The sequence below is a fragment of the Lutjanus erythropterus genome, chromosome 17, assembly GCF_056507025.1.
Source record: "Lutjanus erythropterus isolate fLutEry1 chromosome 17, fLutEry1.hap2, whole genome shotgun sequence".
NCBI classification, from domain to species: Eukaryota; Metazoa; Chordata; class Actinopteri; order Lutjaniformes; family Lutjanidae; genus Lutjanus; species Lutjanus erythropterus.
The window spans coordinates 14,831,634-14,850,006 of record NC_139333.1 but is presented as its reverse complement, the minus strand read 5'-3'; the positions used below and the strand labels follow the sequence as shown (position 1 = coordinate 14,850,006).

Genomic DNA, 18,373 nt, shown 5'->3' with positions numbered 1-18,373 from the left:
AAACCTATTCATTGTTTTGAGAACATCTTGCCAAAGGGAGGCAGTTTTTATTATCATAATTTAACTGTTTTTTTTTGGCTTTTGCACCTAAACTGAACAGATGGACCAAGGCACTTGAGTATATGCAACAAAGTAATGCAGCTGTATGTACGGAATCTGTGTGGAATTGGCTATAAAAACAGAATCTATAATAAATTGTCCATAGTTTTACAGTATAAGTGACTCTGTAGAGAAAACCTTCCCATCAGTGTTTGTCATCTGTGTGCAACCAGGCCGACTGGTGCAGTGTTGTCATTTTTTCTTTTCAGAGCCATTGTGGACGCTTTTGTGGTCAGCTGTTTTAGCTGAAGCACCCGTCTCCGACATAATTGGTGTGGAGAGAGCACGTAACGACTATGCATTTATAATGAGGGAGATTTTCAGTTCTCATAAACAGCAGGCAGGAGAGGAGAGATATGGCGAGGAGGAGAGGGGAAGAAGAATAAAAGGTGAAAAAGGGACTGGAGAGTCTTTTGACAGTGTTGGTCAGAGTGGTGGCTTTAAATTACAGTGTGTGTGTACATGTGTGTTTAAATATGTGTGGCATGAGCCGTTTGCATGAAGGAGTGGGAGTCATTCTTCTCTGGAGGCTCGTGTTTGTTATATGGCCGTGTTAATGCATCCATGCATGTCTGAGCCATGGCATCAATTTAATGGAAACAGAACATGTGTGAGGTTGTGCGTGTATGTGTGTATGTATGTGTGTTGGTGTGGCAGAACTAGAGAGATAGAACTGGAGAGGGGACGTGAGATAAGAAAGACGAGAGACATGAAGAACACCACCGAACAAAGACATCAGGCCTTTTTTTTTTTTTTTGAAGATTACACAAAAAAAACCCACCAGAAAGTCTATTCAGCAGCCTGTGCTGTGTGTGACAGCTTGCTGGCTCCTCTTTTTGATAGAAGGAGAGTTTCACAGAGTGCGGACGCGACACTGAAAGAAAGAAAGAAGCAATAGAAGGAGAGGGACAAGTCGGATAAAAAGAGACAGAGACACAGAGAGAACACCAATTTTGTCCCTTCAATAGACGCAAGGGGGAAATAGCATGTTTCCCCTTGTCTATCACTGACTCAAGAGCCATTAGCTTAATTATATAGAGGAACTGAGACTGAGGAGACTGTGTGTGTGTGTGTGTGTGTGTGTGTGTGTGTGTGTGTGTGTGTGTGTGAGGGAGAAAGACAGAGATCTAGACACAGTGTATTAGTTTGGAATTAACATGGACAGAATAATGGAGTTGATTTAATTAGATGTCAGTTTAATAACAGAAAGTTAGACTTGTCTCTCATCTGGGGACACAAACCAGGTCCAGTTAAGGTTAAGACTTGGGTTAGGTTAGGCATGGTTAAAGAATATTTCAACATCTTGGGAAAGGAGATGAAATTAGACTGGACTCATGGGGAGACAGCTATGCTTGCTCTGACCAAAACTGAAGCTACACTGATTTATCAACATATTGTACCTTGTATGTTTAATCCGTACAGCTCTGAGGATTGAGGTCTTTGGGGGTCTGCCGTACTGCTAGACAAGAACATAAATATTTGGATAATGCTGCAAAACTCTCTGCTAAATTTTCAATGTTACATTTGGTCCATTATGGCTGTGATTCTGAGGGGTACTAAGGGAGTTAGGGGCTGGAACTATTTCTTTACGAACATTTTATTCATCCACTCAACAGCTTTTTGCAGCCTCTCCGGCTATAGTGCAGGTTGCCCAATATGACTGCTGAGCGCTGGTTTTGGTCTCTTTACACAATGGTACCAAAAGTGTCAGTTTCATTGTGACAATAAGACTTCATGAGGCTAGAGTCACTCCCCCTGGCTGTTATTTGATGATTAAAAGATCCAGATCATGACTCCCTGCGTTGCAGAACCAACCGTCATCTTTGCATTTATCCCCAAATTATTGCAAGGCGGCAAGATCTCCAAAAGAGCGCCTGAGTCAGGCCCTTTCCGGTGTGCCCCATGGGTCCTAAGTTCAGAAAAAACAGTAGTCTATGGAGAGAGACAAATTATTTTTCGATTCTGTTTGAACTGTGCCACAAATCACACATATGTCATTTGCAAATTTAAAACATAATTTTACAAGTCAAGTGAAACTTTGTGACTTACATCTCTCGTCTTGTGTGGTGGCTTGGCTGTTGCCATCTTGGCAGTGCCTGACTTCAGTTAACTCCCTGCTAATCCATAAATAGGCAAAGAGATGGAGTGTGGGTGGAGCCGAGGAAGCCAAATAAAGCAGCTAACTGGCAGCTAGCCATCTGTGACGTTTACCACTTGTCACTCAAAGTGGGCACAACCCTGATTATGCATAACTTGAAAGGCCTTTACACAACAACAGCAATGAGTATAAACAACAAAAATTGTGAATTGAAACCATGAATTACTGACTTTCACATTAAGCACAATGCAAATTATTTAACTTAAAAAAAAAAAAAACATGCCATGGCAAAAAACATGCAATCAACACCCAGTGAACATGACCTGGTGCTCCTTATACTTAATAAAAAGAAGAAAAAACTCATATACATGGTGCACCAAACACTGAGAAAAAAAGAGGACCTTTTTTATTGCTTGGTTCAGGAGCTGAAACCACAGCCGCTTCATGACATATTTCACTGTTGCAACACACTTGAAGAAGCAGAGGGGTAATTTTAGAGACCCAGTTGATCCAGAGCAGCAGTTAGCCATATGTCTGAGGTGAGATATATTGTAAACAGTTCCTGTTGTATACACTGAGCATTTGGTTCATTAATATTCTTCGGGTGGGGTGGGGGGTTTCCTGCATGGAAGTTTACATAAAGACGTAGAAATGTGAACACATTTTCTGTAGACTGAAGCTTTATATACACACCATCATCATACTGAGGCTTATTTATTAATCCTCTTCATACATTGTCTTTGAAATTGTTGTCTCTGTAGTTTTCTTTCCCACTTTTATCATATGAAATGGAGTTATACGAAAGAAGTGGTCCGCCATGTTGAATGTTTTGGATGTGACATTATCAACACCATGCAGTCACACAAAACCTCAGAAAAATCAACCTCGATCCAAAAAATAAAAGTTGCAATATCACTCAGTGAAAATCTAATGTGAAAGCTTGCATTGACTGTATACATGTTCAAAAAGTAAGAATAATGTGTAAATCAATCACATGAAAAAGATGCATCTGGTGTGAAAAGACCTTGAACCTTAACATCATTTAAACAGGTGAGTTATATGAAAATTCACCACATGTACATTTGACACAAACATTGTACCGGGCTGTTAACATGTTTATTTGTGCTGTAAAGTGGGGCATTTTAACAGGGGCATCTATGGGGATTTACTCACTTTTGGTGCCAGCCTCAAGTGGACATTCAAGGAACTGCAACTTGTTTTTTCCTTTGGCATTGGTTTCTTTTTTCAGCCCCAGAGGTTTCCACTTTATTTATTTATTTATAAAGTCATGAACGTTGAGTCATTGACTGTTTTAAAATACAAAAGAGTTGTTGCCAAATGCTTTTCAAATTACTGTACAAGTTAAATTCTTGTACTGAGTAATTCAGATACACTATAATACAGTACTGTATATACAATATAGCTTCGTAGTTTCACTGCTGCATCTCATTGGCTCATTTTTGGCAGTTTGTCAGGAACCTCACGGAGACCATATTTTTCATTGAGAGAAAATCTTTTTTTTCCCCCATCATGATTTCAATTCTGTATGCAGCACCAGCCTCAGGTAGCCAGCTGGAAGCAGACAGTTTACCATGAGGCAAGGTATCATGGGAATTAAGTAAAACAAATAGAATTACTGTAGCTTTATTTATTTTTTCCGCCATGCGTTGTCATGTTTCAGAAGACCCAAAATGAGCAGACTACTTTATTACTATAGCCAAATAATTGTCAGAGCATTTGAATAGGAATGACTCTGTCTCTCTGCTTTTTGATACATATAAGACGCTCATCACTGTAACTGTGATTACTATTAATGACTTCCACTGTATTTAAAGGGACAGTTCACCCCAAAATCAAAAATCTGTTTTTTTCCTCTTACCTGCTGTGTTATTTATCCATCTAGATGGTCTTGGTATGAGTGAGTCAGTTACTCAAGATAATCTTAAGACCTTGTGGTGAGCAGTTTCAAATAGGAACTATTTTTTTCTACTGGAAAGAAAGTGGTTATGGTAAGTTCTACTGCAGGAAGAAGGTAGTGCCTACATGAAACAGCTCACTGTTGGCTGGGAATTGTTGGCATGAAGAAAAGTGTAGAATATTGGGACTTAAAAATAAACTGAATTTCACCATAAAATTGCGACAGAACAGTGCCAGACTGTGATGATATCTACAGTCATATTGCATGGTTAATTATTTTATCATTTTTATTCTATTCTATAAAAGGACTGCTACTGACTCCTGCATTGTTCTTGTTCTGCAGTAGTGTATACATCATTCAAGCATTCATCGCCAAAGACAATGCCATTTTGGTTATTTTACTTTAAGAAGGAAAGCGCTTTTAAAGTTCAAATGAATTTTATACAAACAAAAAATGTTGTATATGTCAGATTTATTATTTACTAAAGGAGATTTTTTTCAAGTCATCCTCTTTCTTTTTTCATCTTAAAATATTGGGATAAATGTTATATCATGGATTTTTTCATTGTAGTTTTATCAACCCTTGATTTTTCATCCCTAGTTGAAAATTATCAGCCTTTTCCTCTGAGGTTAGTTTAAGCAGGAAAAGAATGAATGCAAGTCAATGCAATGTCCTCCTACGTGACAAAAACAAGTGTGTGTGTGTGTGTGTATGTGTGTCTGTGTGTGTGTGTGTGTGTGTGTGTGTGTGCATGCATGTGTGCGTGCGTGCGTGTGTGTGTGCGCAGGGTGATGGTGGGGGGAGTGAGGCGAAACAGTCACATGCACAACAGAATGTCAAGGAATAACTCCCCTCTGCCTCTCTCTCTCTCCCTCTTGACTCCCTCCATCCATCCTCCATCCTCCTCCTCCTCCTCCTCCTCCTCCTCCTCTTCCTCCTCCAGCATGCCGCTCTCCTCTCTCTTCCCCTCTCTGCTCCTCGTTTTCATCTCAACTTGAACTATTCGTGCATTTAATTTTTAATGATATGCGTAGAGCTCACTCTGTCCCTCCCTGTCTCTCTCTTTGTCTCCCTCCTCCTCCTCCTCCTCTTCTCTGTCTCTCTAGTTTCTCCTCCTCTCCTCTCTTCGCCACCTGTTAGTTAGTCTCCCTCTCCTCTCCGCGCTGGAATCCCCTCTTTTTTTATGAGGAGTTTCACACTTGCGCTATCAGTGAGGTAAGGCAACATTTTTTATTCTTTTATTTTGAAATGCAGACAGGTTGTTAATGTTGTGGTCTAAATATATTTTTCCTTGCATTTCTTTGAATGAAATACACCTCTTAAAGATCATTATATCTTCACTTTTCTTGTGTGTTTGGCTCGTGTGTGTGTGTGTGTGTGTGTGTGTGTGTCTTTTGTTTTGTTAACTGCATTAGAAAATAAAAAACGACAGACGAACACATTAATTCTGCATCATTCTCACACAGCAGGCAGGTGCAACATGTGTTAACCTGTTTCTGTCTCATTTTACCTGCTCTCTCACTTTTCTTTCACACCTTCCATCACACACACACTTTCGCTCACACACTTTGAAGTTTACTCATCCCTGTCTGCCAGGGAATAACTTGTCTCTAATTGACAAGTGCTCGCTGTCACTGTGGTTAGTTATAAATGATGTGCTGACTGTCAAGCTCTAATGAGTAGCTACAGTGTACGGCGGCACTGTACTACTATACCATCTGCCTGTCAGCCAGCAGCTTGTTATTTAAAGGTGAACGGAGCCCGCCGCGGGGGCCCATTGTATGTAGGACACAAGAGAAGAAGAAGAACCAGTCAAGAGATAGGCAGCGAGAGATGCTCGCATACCTACAGGTGGAATCACAGTGACTGATGGAGTGATAATGACAGAGATAAAGAGGGGAGAAGAAGCGGAGAGGTGGGTTGTTGAGGTGGAGATAGGAAGGTAGAGGAGGGGGATTGGGGGTGAGGGCGTCCATGCTGTGATGTGACTCTAATTTAAAGTGAAGGAGGAGGAGGGGAAGTCGCATGTTGCACAGAGATATTCCCGACTGCCGGCTTCTGGCAGCTTCATCCCTCCCTCTCGAAGCTGTAAGCATATGTAACCTCACAAATGTATGTACAAGGGGGCCGTGCAGGAGATACAGTACTGTACTGTGTGTGGTTGCATAACTAACGGCCAAAGGGCTACACTCTTAGAAATAAAGGTTTTTCCTGAACGGTTGAGGTTCTACGCAGAGCCATTTACATCTGTGGAACCTTTTTTGGAAGAAAGAAGAAGAAGAAGTTCTTCAAAGATTTTTGAAAGCGTGAGATGTTTCCTCAGTGTAAACAATTATTGTTAAAATGATGACCGCTGTATGCAGTCTACAGGATTCATCTACAGAATACAATATGGTTCTTCATAGAACCTGCTGAAGACAAGCGGATTATAGGTAAAAACCCTTATAAAATTTGAGATGAAAAGTTCTAGATGAAACCCTTGGAACATAAAAGGGTTCACTGTAAAACACCCTGGGTGGGTTTTACATGAAAAACTTGGGACATATACGGGTGTTATGTAGAACACCCTGGATGGGTTCTAGATGAAACCCTTGAAACATAAGGGTTCTCAGATGGCTCCTAGATGAAACCTTTATGGTAAAACACATTGCATGAGTTCTAGATCAAACCCTTGGAACATATAAGGTTTCTTGGTAAAGCACCCTGAGTGGGATCCAGATGAAACCCTCGAAATATAAAAGAGTTCTCAGTAAACCACCCTGCGTGGGTTCTAGACGAAACCCTTGGAATAAGAGAAGGGTTCTCGGTAGAACATCCTGGATAGGTTCTTGTTACCTTGTTCTTCTTACAAAGTGAAAAAGTTCTGGATAGAAACCCCAGGGAGGGTTCTGGGTGGAACCTTTCCACCATAGAAGGGTTCTCTGTAGAACCTCTCATAGGGGGTTTTGGGTGAAACCTTTCACAGACTGATCTGGATATAACCCCTCTAGGGAGAACCTTCTGAAAGGATTCCAAGTGGAACTTTTACAGAAGGTTCAACCAAGAATCAAAAATGTGGGGACAAGCCAAAGAACCCTATGTCATTGTAAGAACCTTTATTTCTAAGAGTGTCGTGTGTGTAGCTGTTGTGGACAAGTTGTGCCATTATTTTGTGGCTTACAGGAATTATGTAAAGTTGTTCAACCAGTGTGCTCTGAGGCTAACACTCATGTATGTAAACAAGATTTAGCACAGAAAAATTTGTGAAGTGTGGGGTGAAATCTGTACCTTATTATTCCGAGTGTGCATTGCCGCACTTCTCAACAACGAGATGATGATGAAAAGAGAAGATGAGAGAGAGATTCCAGCTGGCAGCATGAGAGCGATCAATCATGATCTCCCTGTGAGCTTCTGCTTCCCCGCGAGCTGCACGCCACCAGGCCTCCAGGCTGTACGAGTGCTGCTGCTACTGCTGCTGCTGCTGCTGGTGATGGAGCCGGTGATGGTGCTTCCAGCTCACGGCCACATCTGCCAGGACTGGGAGGCGACTGACTGCGCACATTATATCAACAGACACTCGCGCACAAGCCTGCAACAGCTGCGTAGTGTGTGTGTGTGTGTGTGTGTGTGTGTGTGTGTGTGTGTAGAGAGCTGAATTAATGATCTGAGGGAAGTGTATCTGCCTGTACGTTTGTTGTCATGCTTGTGTGGATGTATTGATATATTTGTGTGTGGGGGTGGGTGCTTTGATGGATTATGTATCACTCATAACAACAATCATTATTATCTCCTCGTCTGAGATAATTCATCTTTTAATAATTTCTGGCCATAATCATCATCATCATCACAGGGAGTTTCATTAACTTCTCTTCACCTCTATTTAATCTCTTGCAATCCACTTAATTTAAGATTATTTCTTTGCTATTGTTGTGCCACACTGAGATTTGAGAGAGAGAGAGATTTATGGCACAGTAGCTGTGATAAGCTCTGGCTCACCTTCTCTCTCCACCCATCCACCTCACATCTGAAAAACAAAAATCATAGACCAGGGCATTGCCAATGACTTTATAAACAGACCCAGTGAAAAGACATTCAGCATTGGTTCAAAAGTGAAACTTTTTTCATAAATTGTTAAAAGACATTTATTGAACATTCATATTTTGCCAGGATTTGCAACAGAGACATTTTTTATCCTCTACACTGTGTAAATGATAGTCTATCATCACTTTGGACCCTTGCCAAGAAACTGCATCTAAAATTCTCAGTTGAAAGCCAGAAAAAGAATGAGTGATGGTACAGATTTTTTCTTACTGCAGTGCCAAAGCAACATATGGACCACATGGCTGTTTACCGTGACTGTCTTAATATATATATATATATATATTTTAACTTTATTGAAGTGTGCTGTCATAAGGGTAGTGTAGCTCCTTTATGGGAATGGAGAAGTGCATAAATGTGTCTGGCTTGCAAGTGAGGTGGAGTCAGCAGCAGACTGACAGACGGTGCTGTTAGCGGAGCAGAGCCGAGCAGTAAGTTGTCAGTCTGGCAGTAAATGTACCGCACAGGTTACAGTGTGTCAGTTAATAAATGCTGCATGTAAAATGCAAAAAAAAAAAAAAGTGCAGTGATGACTGGTTGCACATACCTTTGGAATAGTCAAAGCTGTAACTGCACATTAGGCTACAGCAAGAAATGCTATTTCTTTATTTTACCTCTCCCATTATGATGCCCTGGAAGCTTCTTGTTGGCAGCACACAGAATATATAGTTTGTTTTTATGACATTTTACATGAAACATTCAGTGAGGTGAAACGATGTCTTCATGTAGAAGTGAAAAATGCCTTCAAAATATTTAATATTGTCTCTCTTTAAACTTTAAAAAAGTTTTTTTGTGACACATTGATAATCACATTTTAGCTGGTTGAAAAGAGGGCAAAATATCAAACACTTTTTAACTAGAAATCAACACTAAAATTCCAGTCGGTGCTCACTGGGTGCATTCATCCACCTCAGGTTTGAAAAACAACAGTCACAGCTTGTCCTGATGCACAGGAGTCCGAGGTCATCTCTGTACTGCTTAATTGAGCAGTGATGAACTCTGACTCGTTGCTCAGCACTTCAGAAGTCATTAACTTTGCTGTTGTGGTCCTTGATGACCAAAATGTCTGCTGTTGGAAAAAGATGTCCATCATGTCTCACTTCAGAGCCAGTGGTCTGTCAGAGTCCTTTCAGTCAGATGAGTCGAGGAAGTTTGCAGGCTGGCACACTGCAGCGTGTTTCGGACATTTGTTTCATCTCCAGCCAAGGAAAAGCTGGATGAGCTGTGGTGTGTATCGCACACTTTTGTGCTCACAGCAGAGAAACTGGACCGTACATGACAAATGACCCTCGCTGCCTGTAATTCTGCTGAAGGTCAACAGTGAGAGGCAGCAATTTCAGAGCCAGGGTGTCATTATTGACTTTGTCCTGATGACTGAAGGGTCTGACTTTAATCTGTTTGCAGGTTTTGACCCACAAACAGAAGCGAAGATAAAATGTGGAATAATTGTGGCACTGAAGACACTTACAAATACAGCCATTAGAGCAGCATCTGAACTACAACCTGCGTTCATAATAAAGCAATAGTTGGACATTTTACGGAGCTTAAAACCGCTTAAAAAAGTAACAAAATCTACTTACCAACACTTTTAGATCTCACAAACCATCTCCATTTGAACTGGGAAGTCAGAATTTGGAGGTTTCTACTGGAACAGCCCCCTGAAGTTGGATTTCCAACTCAGTACAGCTCTTTTCCAGATAATCCCATCTCAATAAAATATCGATCCATATTCAATATTTTAACTTTGAGAAAGTGTTCTCCTGCAGCAACTGAAACAAGAAGGGAGAGACGTACTTAAAATGCTTTGAAAGCAAGTTCTTGCCCATCAACATCTCTGGAGCTGCTGTGTGTCAGGGCTTTTTCCGGTGAAAACACCCCTGGGTTTAAAACATTTTAACAACAAATCCCCCTGTTGGGGCGGCCCTATAGCTCAGTTGGTAGAGCTTCCGCCCCATGTACTGAGGCTGTTGGTCTTCTGCAGCAGCTGCTGGTTCGACTCCTGCCTGCAGCCCTTTGCTGCTTGTCAACCCCCCCGCACCCTATTTCCTGTCTGCTCGAGGGAAACACTGACAGCCAGCCAATCAAAATCCACCTGAGTTTACATGATATAGCCTACAACCTATTGAACACCCGTATAACATAATATTAGGGTGCAAATTACACAATAAAACCTGACCATACCAGAGACATACTGCCAAAATGTCCTTAGTGTGGATGAGGTTTCAATTAGTTTGGTTCTAATTGATGTAGTGAACTGACTGATGTTGACTCATACAAAAGCAGGGGCATCACTCTGTTAGACAAAGTGGTAGGGACATTATGGCTCAGGCTCAGCCCAGGCTACAGCAGAGCACACAATACAAAAATGCTCAACATGAAACACAAAACAACATTAGCAGCACAAATAACAGTCATTGATCACATCCACAGCTGGAACATCACGTCAGTCAGTTGAACAATGCCAATATCACATCAAGTGTAGAAAGCACCAATGCAAGTGAGTCACCCCAGAGAACAATATTCAATATCACTCCCCTAAAATGTGATGAAACAGAAACAACTGAAGGAAAAAATGTTAACAACTTTAGCTAAAGATAATAAACCAACCTTACCTTTAGATGCGAAGTTAAAGAGTCTTGTTGTTTTGATGATGAAACAATCATGACTCATTGCATGTTTTCTTACTGCGCAAATAAATATTTCTCAAAGTAAGCAAGCTATTATTTAACATTTTTAACAAATTATACAATTAAGTGTCCTTTCAAAAAATGGTGGGGACATGTCCTTATCATCTCCAGTGTAAATGAAACATATGTGCGAAAGTATGACCAAAATGAAAATTTGTCTATGACTAAAATTCTAAAGACGACAACTTTCCTAACTGCTCTCATCTTTTGACGTTTTCTTGTTGTTTCTCTGAGCAACGTTATCAATATCCATTTTCCTGAGCTGATGAAGCTGCTGGAGCACACAGCACATACTTGGTGCCACTGTGCCACTAGAACGTTATTCATCAGTGAGGATGCTCACATCTTTATCATTGTCGTTGTTGTTTCAGTTATCTTTATTGCTGTGGAGAGCCCTTTAACTCTCAGCATGAAAGTGAGTGTTGAACTTTTCCTTTAATACGGATGCAGGCTTGAGATCATTCACTCCTCTAATGACTGATAAAGAATTGTCAAACATTAGTTATTCCTGATTTTCCACTTATCTCTATTTGTTAGGATTCATTTCATGCCCCTCAGTCACCAGCATAAAGTCAATATGGGCACTTTTCTAAATTATTTATCTAAAGCTCTCTCTCTGTGTGTGTGTGTGTGTGTGTGTGTGTGTGTTTGTGTGTGTGTGTGTGTGTGTGCAGACATTCTCTTCATTTTGATATTTCCAAACTTCACCGACGTTCAACTTACAGACAACACCTGGGAAGTGCAAATATTCACAGAGCAAATACTCACTCCTCGGCTTCGATCGATTAACGCAGAGAGAGCAGAAGGGGGGGATCTGTTGAGTATTGAGGACAGAACGCCCCCTCAAGGCCTGCTGTCTTTAGAAAACAAAAGCTGTGAGATATTTGTAATCCAGCCCCCTCTTTTTTTTATTTCGGGAAGAGAGCAGAGAGACGTCAGCCTCGTGGTCAACTCCACTCCCTGCCACAACTTTATATAATCATCAGGACTCTTCTCCTCTTCCGAGTGTACTGAAGAGCCTTCCAGTAAAGACTTCATCCCATAATTACCTGTCTGTCTATGGAGAATTGTTAAGCACTTTAGATAACATGCATGCCTCGGCAGCTCACACACGCTGCAATTTCATCAAAGATGATTAGGATTCGGGGGAGACCCCTATTGTCCATTATCCTTTATCCTCGCTTGCGTTTATTCAGATGTATTCAATTGAAATGCAAATTCATGCACATCCTCTGCTGTATTTTGTCATCTCATGAGTAATGTCTTTCTTCTTAAGAGTTCTAATCATGTTGAAGGAGTTTTCAGTGTGAAAGCAAATTGAGATAAATGCTTCTTATTACAAGTTCTTACTCTTCACTATATGGCAAATGAGAAACTCTGATTATGTGATGATAGCTCAGAGATGGCCACAGGAAACGATCTTATTTATCACCAATTTCTTACTAAGCTCACCTTGTTTCGCTACAAATAGCAGAGGTGAAATTGGGAACAACATCTCAGATCTGTGGATCAGTGTCTTCACTCTTGTTTCAGATGAAGGCTTTCCCAAATTTCAGTCAGTGTATTGCTGAAGTGATCTCACCCAGCAGAATATAGTCAAAAAAGCCTTTGCCAGTCATCTAAGATACATTTTAGTTGAAAGTGAAAGGTGAAACGATGTCTTTTTCATGTCATTGAAAAGACAACTATCTAAAGACATTCATCTATGGCTGGTTTTGGTTGGGAGTTAAAGGCAGAAAAATGTCTTTTTTTTCATATCAGTGAAAAGACAACCACCTAAGAACATCCATCTACGTCTAGTTTTAGCCAAAAGTCTTTTTCTGTCTTTTTCATGTTGTTCAAAAGACAACTACTCAAGGATGTCCCTCTATGTCCGGCTATGGTTTAAAGTTTAAGGTGAAAAAACATCTTTTTTTATGATGTTGAAAAGACAACTAAAGGACTTCCATCTTTATCCGGTTTTAGTTGAAAGTGAAAGTTATAAAGACATCCATTTCAACTTTTTAAGTACTTCATTTTGACACTAAACCTTTTTTAAAAACATACAAACAACAGCTGAGAAGCAGTTCATTATGACAAACACTTACTTAAATATTTAATACAAGTGTCATGACTGGCTGAAATCGCAAATTGTGCATTAACCATTCCTCTTTCTCGTTACATTTACATCAGAACTTAACTTCCTAACACCATTTATCTCTGTCTCTTACTCTCTAGCCCTATGACTGTGCGAAAAGGAAAAAGTTTAGCCATCTCCATCCAGGAGCACATGGCCATCGACGTGTGTCCGGGCCCCATCCGCCCCATCCGTCAAATCTCTGCCTACTTCCCTCGCCTGTCGCCCACTTCCTCCTTCTCTGAGCCGCTCTCGCCCAATCAGGTGGCAGCTCCCACCACACTCAGCCCTGGCAGCACGGGTCAAGGTGGAGGGGCAGTTGGAGGAGGAGGGGGAGGAGGTGGGAGCAGCAGCCTGTTATCACCGGGGGTGGCAGGCGGAGGGGGCTCACTGTCAGCCATGAGCAGCATGGACACCTCCATCGAGATCGACAGCTGTGACAGCGATGATAACAGTGAGTCACCTGAAAGTAATGACGACCTGGTTTCACTCAAGCTGCTGGAGCCAGAGAATAAAAATTAATTCAACACAGATGTGAATTTGGGAGAAAAAGCCTAGAATGCTTCAAAGAAATTTAAGCTGACCCTTCAGTATGGCACAGTACATACGCTGTTTACAGAAGATTTACCATTGAAATTCTTTCTTATTGTTAATACAACTGGTCCTTGATTTTACACAGATTTAACAAAACCAGTTGACATAAACCAGTGCTAACACTAAAACTTAAGGAGCTGGTTCAAAACTCTGTGTCCAATTGATGTGCATGTTTCCAGCTGATTAGTTTTAAAAGAATAACACTGTGAAACTGGTCTTGAAGGAAAATTTTGACTTTTTTTGGAATTACGCTTTTGTTGCTCGCTTGCCAAGGGTTAGATTGAAGCAGCATTTCTCAGTCCTGGTCCTCACATCTTTTCGATGTTTCCCTGCTCCAACATACCTGATTCAAATGATCAGGCTCCTGCAGCGGCTTGATGACGAGCTGATCATTTCAATGGCATCAATCTTCTCATCTAACTCTGAGCAAGAGAGTGAATAAGGTTTTTTTTTCTAAAATGTTAAAATGTGATTTTATGAAAGACTAGACAGTTTTTCATGATAATCCACATTTCCTCTTGCCATCATTCTTCATACAAGTTAATAAAGTCATCATCTGAAAAGCAATTACCAAACTAACTTTTTTATCATCTGTCTTTCAGCCTCCTTGGGGACGTTAGAGTTTGACCTACTGTATGAGAGAGCCACCAGCTCCTTACGCTGCACAGTCCTGAGAGCAAAGGTGAAAAAAACAGAGAGAAAAAAATAGAAAATCAATTCTACTAAAAACAAGTTGTCATTTAAATTTATATCAGTCATATTTATGTGTTCAAAAAGTGACACATAAAGCTGTGAGGCTATAAATCAAAAAACAACCCTTGTTTTTAGCTAGACTAGTGCAGTGACTCTAGGGATGGCGATGTTTGTCAGTCCATCCACCACTTTCGGATTGAAATATCTCAACAAATATTGGATGGATTGCCTTCAAAGTTTGTACAGATATCCCAGAGGATAAATTTTACCGGCTTTTCCTCATGTGGTTGACATTTCTGGTTATTAGAGAAGAAAACAGAGAACACAAATTGTTTTCACAAGACAAATTATCTTGAGAAATCTGCCAAGTGTTTTTTCGAGATAAGATAAATGAACTTATGAAAACAAGCATTGTTGTCTTTGTTGCAAGCTTGCATGTTGCTAGCATGTTGACAGTAGCATCAGTAGCAACATTTAGCTCAAAGCACCCCGTGGCTAAATATAGCCCTGCAGAACTGCTAGCCTGGTTGTAGACTCTTGAGGTTCGTTCACTTAACATTAGATAAGCATATGGATACAGACAGATGCCTTCTGTCTGAAGCTAATAGTTCAAATGAGACACAATCACAGAACACGACAAAGAAATTCACACATTGTCAATGTATTTACTGGCTGCACAGACCACTGCATTTTCTTCTTTCTCAAGACGCGCATGATTACAACCTCCAGTGTCAACATGTCAGAAACTTTTGACTCTTCCTTCTGTTAGGATAACTTTTGACTTTGATCGGCGCCCTCTAGTGGCTTAAAATCCCTCCCAATCTACAGGATACGTTAAAGTAAATGGGCAACAGCAGCTATATAGTTTGAAATTGATTAATTTATTATCTATTTTCATATGTAAGGGGGAATAAATGAGCCCTTTCTTTTTAACAACTTTATTGAAATTCACCTGCAAACTTGGTGCATTTGACTTAACTCTGATACACATATTAGTGAGGTAGTGCAGTCTTGGTTTCTTCAGCTTAGAAACACTGCAAAATTTCAGAAGATTTTTTTTTAATCTCAAGCAGATCTGGAAAAGGTCATCCATGTTTTTTATCTCGTCACGCATGGATTATTGCAATTCCCTTTATTCTGGGCTCAGTCATAAACCCCTTTCTTGTCTCCAGCTTAATCAAAATTCGGCTGCCAGACTTCTTACTAATTCTAAGAGACAAGACCATATAACTCCCATCCAACATTAAACTGGCTGCCTGTTAGAAGCCGAATTGATTTTAAACTTTGCTTTTAAAGCCTGCCAACATTTTAGATTTACTGATGCCTTATGAGCCTAGCTGCTGCCTGTGCTGCCCTACCTGAGGAACTTAGGTTTGCAAACTCTGTACCACCTTTTAAATCACTTCTCAAAACTTTATGAAGTTTTTTTTTTTTTGTAGTAAATCTGTTTTTCTCATTTCTACCCCTCTTTTATCAATTGTATTTAGCCGTTTTTGGTACATCCTGTTTTATTGGGTCATATATTTTATATTGTTTTATTTTATGTTGTTATGTTTCTATAGTTTTTTTTAATCTGTCTGCATGTAGCATTTTACCTTGTTAATTAGTTCATTAATTAGTCACCCATTTGACAGTACTCCTTACTTCATAAAGCTTTTTGTGTCACTAATTAAAGAAAGACAAATTAAAGGTCTGAAGTCACACAGACTCTAGGGAAATGTTTTCCATTTTCTTATTAGTGTGTAGCAGAGGATTTCATTTTCCATCCTTTTTTACCTCATATTTAAAACAGGCAGCATGGCCTCTGCACTATGTGGCTCCCTGGTCAACTGAATCTATCTGTCAAATTAAAAGCCTCCCACATCATCCTTACCTCCATGCTTTAGATTCAATTTGTAAATGAACCCTTCACCTCTCAGTCTGATAATCGTTTAACAATTCATTATAGGTGTTGGCAGCTTGCACAGTGTTCTCCACCAATTATTTTACATGCCTCTCTTGTATCTTCTCTCTCCGTCTCATTAGGGCCTGAAGCCGATGGATTTCAACGGTTTGGCTGATCCTTACGTCAAGCTGCACCTGCTTCCGGGAGCCTGCAAGGTTTGATTTTATCAGGAGAACACAGTTTTGTTCCTGTGGCTTTATTTAACTGAAAAAAAAAAGATCTTCAGTAACTTGTTGCACAGAACTTTTGAGAGCATATTTGATTCCATCTGTAATGTTGAGCTGTATCATGAAAGTGCAAGTGCAGGCCAGTAAATCTGCACTAAAATAAAATGACCTTCCATCCAGTAAAAGATTGTTTTCCTGTTGAGGCTGTTTGCTGTTTGCCGTTCTGAGAGCTTTTCATTTTCCTCTCCTCTCTGCTTTGATGCGCAGGCGAATAAATTGAAAACCAAGACCGTTCGCAACACGCTGAACCCTGTGTGGAACGAGACGCTCACCTACTGTGGAATCACAGAGGAAGATATGTACCGCAAAACACTCCGGTAAACATTTGCTTCAGAGGCTTTCTGGCTATTTCTGGCTCCATCACTTCCTGCCTCTCTGTTTTGTCTTGTCCATCAGAAAGCTGACTCTTGCTTACAAAGGATTTCTTATCATCTGTCTCAGTCACGGAGTCTTTTGCTCTCGGTTTATAGCCCTTTATCCTCTTTGTTTCATGTGTTCCCACTCTTTCTATCTCCACTGATCCTTTGATCCTCCTCTGTCACCTCACCTTCATTCCTCCCTGTCCTCACAGCTCTCCTGTCCACTAGGATCAGAAAAGATCTCCCCTCACTCTGTCTAAACCATCCCTTTCCCTCTCTTTGTCTCTCTTTCACCCTGCTATTCTCTCCGTTCAAGTTGCAGTGACAGATTGAGGTCAGACTAGGCACTGCGGGGTGTTTTAATTTCATTGACCCCCTCCAGAGGTGGCGAAAGCTGCGAATTGTCTCTGCCTGTGACTAAAACTTTGCCATTGCACACGTGGGAGTGGGATTTAAATAGGATTGATGGTTGATCTCTCGAGGGAAATTAGAGAAACTGGCCTACAACCGGCCTCCAACACGGTGGTGATTCAACAGAGGCGTTTAAGTTTAACCTACTGAAACGTGTAAACATGTTGATGTCGTCTGAAATTGCGTACAAAGTTATTTTAATCACATATTATATAAATGGAATTCTTGATTATGTAATTGATATAATTAAAGTGCTCTTAGGGCAAATTCTAAAGGATTAATCCGACCATAACCAGTTTAACACATTTCATTGCAGCTACAGTGTACAACATTTTTGTGGTGGGTTTTTTTTTATCACAGAGTAATGGTCAAATGCCAGGCTACTTCCAGCGTAGAAAAAAATTTCAACTGTCTGAAATACCAACAGTCCAAGTTAGGTGTTAGTCCCTCATAATTTAAGTGACGGATTTCCACCCAAGCTTGCAGTCTGTTACTCAATGTCCACATTTCCAGTACAGGAAGAAATCCATCACAGAAAAGGGAGGTTTTTACATTTCTTCTCTTAAAGCAGCACTCAGACAAGATAGCAACCACAACAAGCCATGCCACATTTTGAAAAAGGACAGAACACTTACTTTTTCTAAACTTGAAAAACTGCATCTCCATTATTGCTTCCAACCTCAAAGCAGCAGCCGCGGGCAACAAAGTGCAGCGTATCCTCTGAGAGATCTCAGAAATACAGTTTCTGAAATGGAATTCATAAGCTGCAGTTCTGTATTTCTATTGCATTATAATGACAGGAGGTCATGATTTAACATCCTTTTTATAACTTTTTATTTAATTTACAACTGTCTGGAGGCTATTGATCAATTATCAATTAAAGACCAGAGGCTGTGGAAGTGCATCCCTGCCAAGAAAAGAAAAACAAGACAAATAAATGGTTTTGAACATTGACTGTAAAATAAAGATAGATGAAGCGTCTCTACTTCTTCCTACTCCACGAAAATGGCAGCCGTCTTGCACTGGTGAGTTTGTGCAGCTGCAGATTGAAGTCCCGCCCATACAGACATCAGTGTGATAAGAACTAACTAAAATGACAGAAACCATGTTTCAGAAACATTTTTGATATGTGCTGTGATGTTTTAGTTT

The 18,373-nt window shown here is 40.4% G+C and overlaps 1 protein-coding gene across 1 annotated transcript in view; it reads left to right on the top strand.

Moving 5' to 3' along the window:
• Nucleotides 1-5,063: 5,063 nt before the first annotated feature.
• Nucleotides 5,064-18,373, top strand: part of LOC146311965 (double C2-like domain-containing protein alpha) — a 36,878-nt gene continuing 23,568 nt past the window's right edge. Inside the window, exons 1-5 of the mRNA XM_084740293.1 lie at nucleotides 5,064-5,330; nucleotides 13,097-13,449; nucleotides 14,192-14,271; nucleotides 16,308-16,382; nucleotides 16,662-16,771. Of these exons, the coding sequence (XP_084596419.1) occupies nucleotides 5,299-5,330; nucleotides 13,097-13,449; nucleotides 14,192-14,271; nucleotides 16,308-16,382; nucleotides 16,662-16,771 (650 nt within the window). The 5' untranslated portion in view covers nucleotides 5,064-5,298. The remainder of the gene's footprint in view (nucleotides 5,331-13,096; nucleotides 13,450-14,191; nucleotides 14,272-16,307; nucleotides 16,383-16,661; nucleotides 16,772-18,373) is intronic.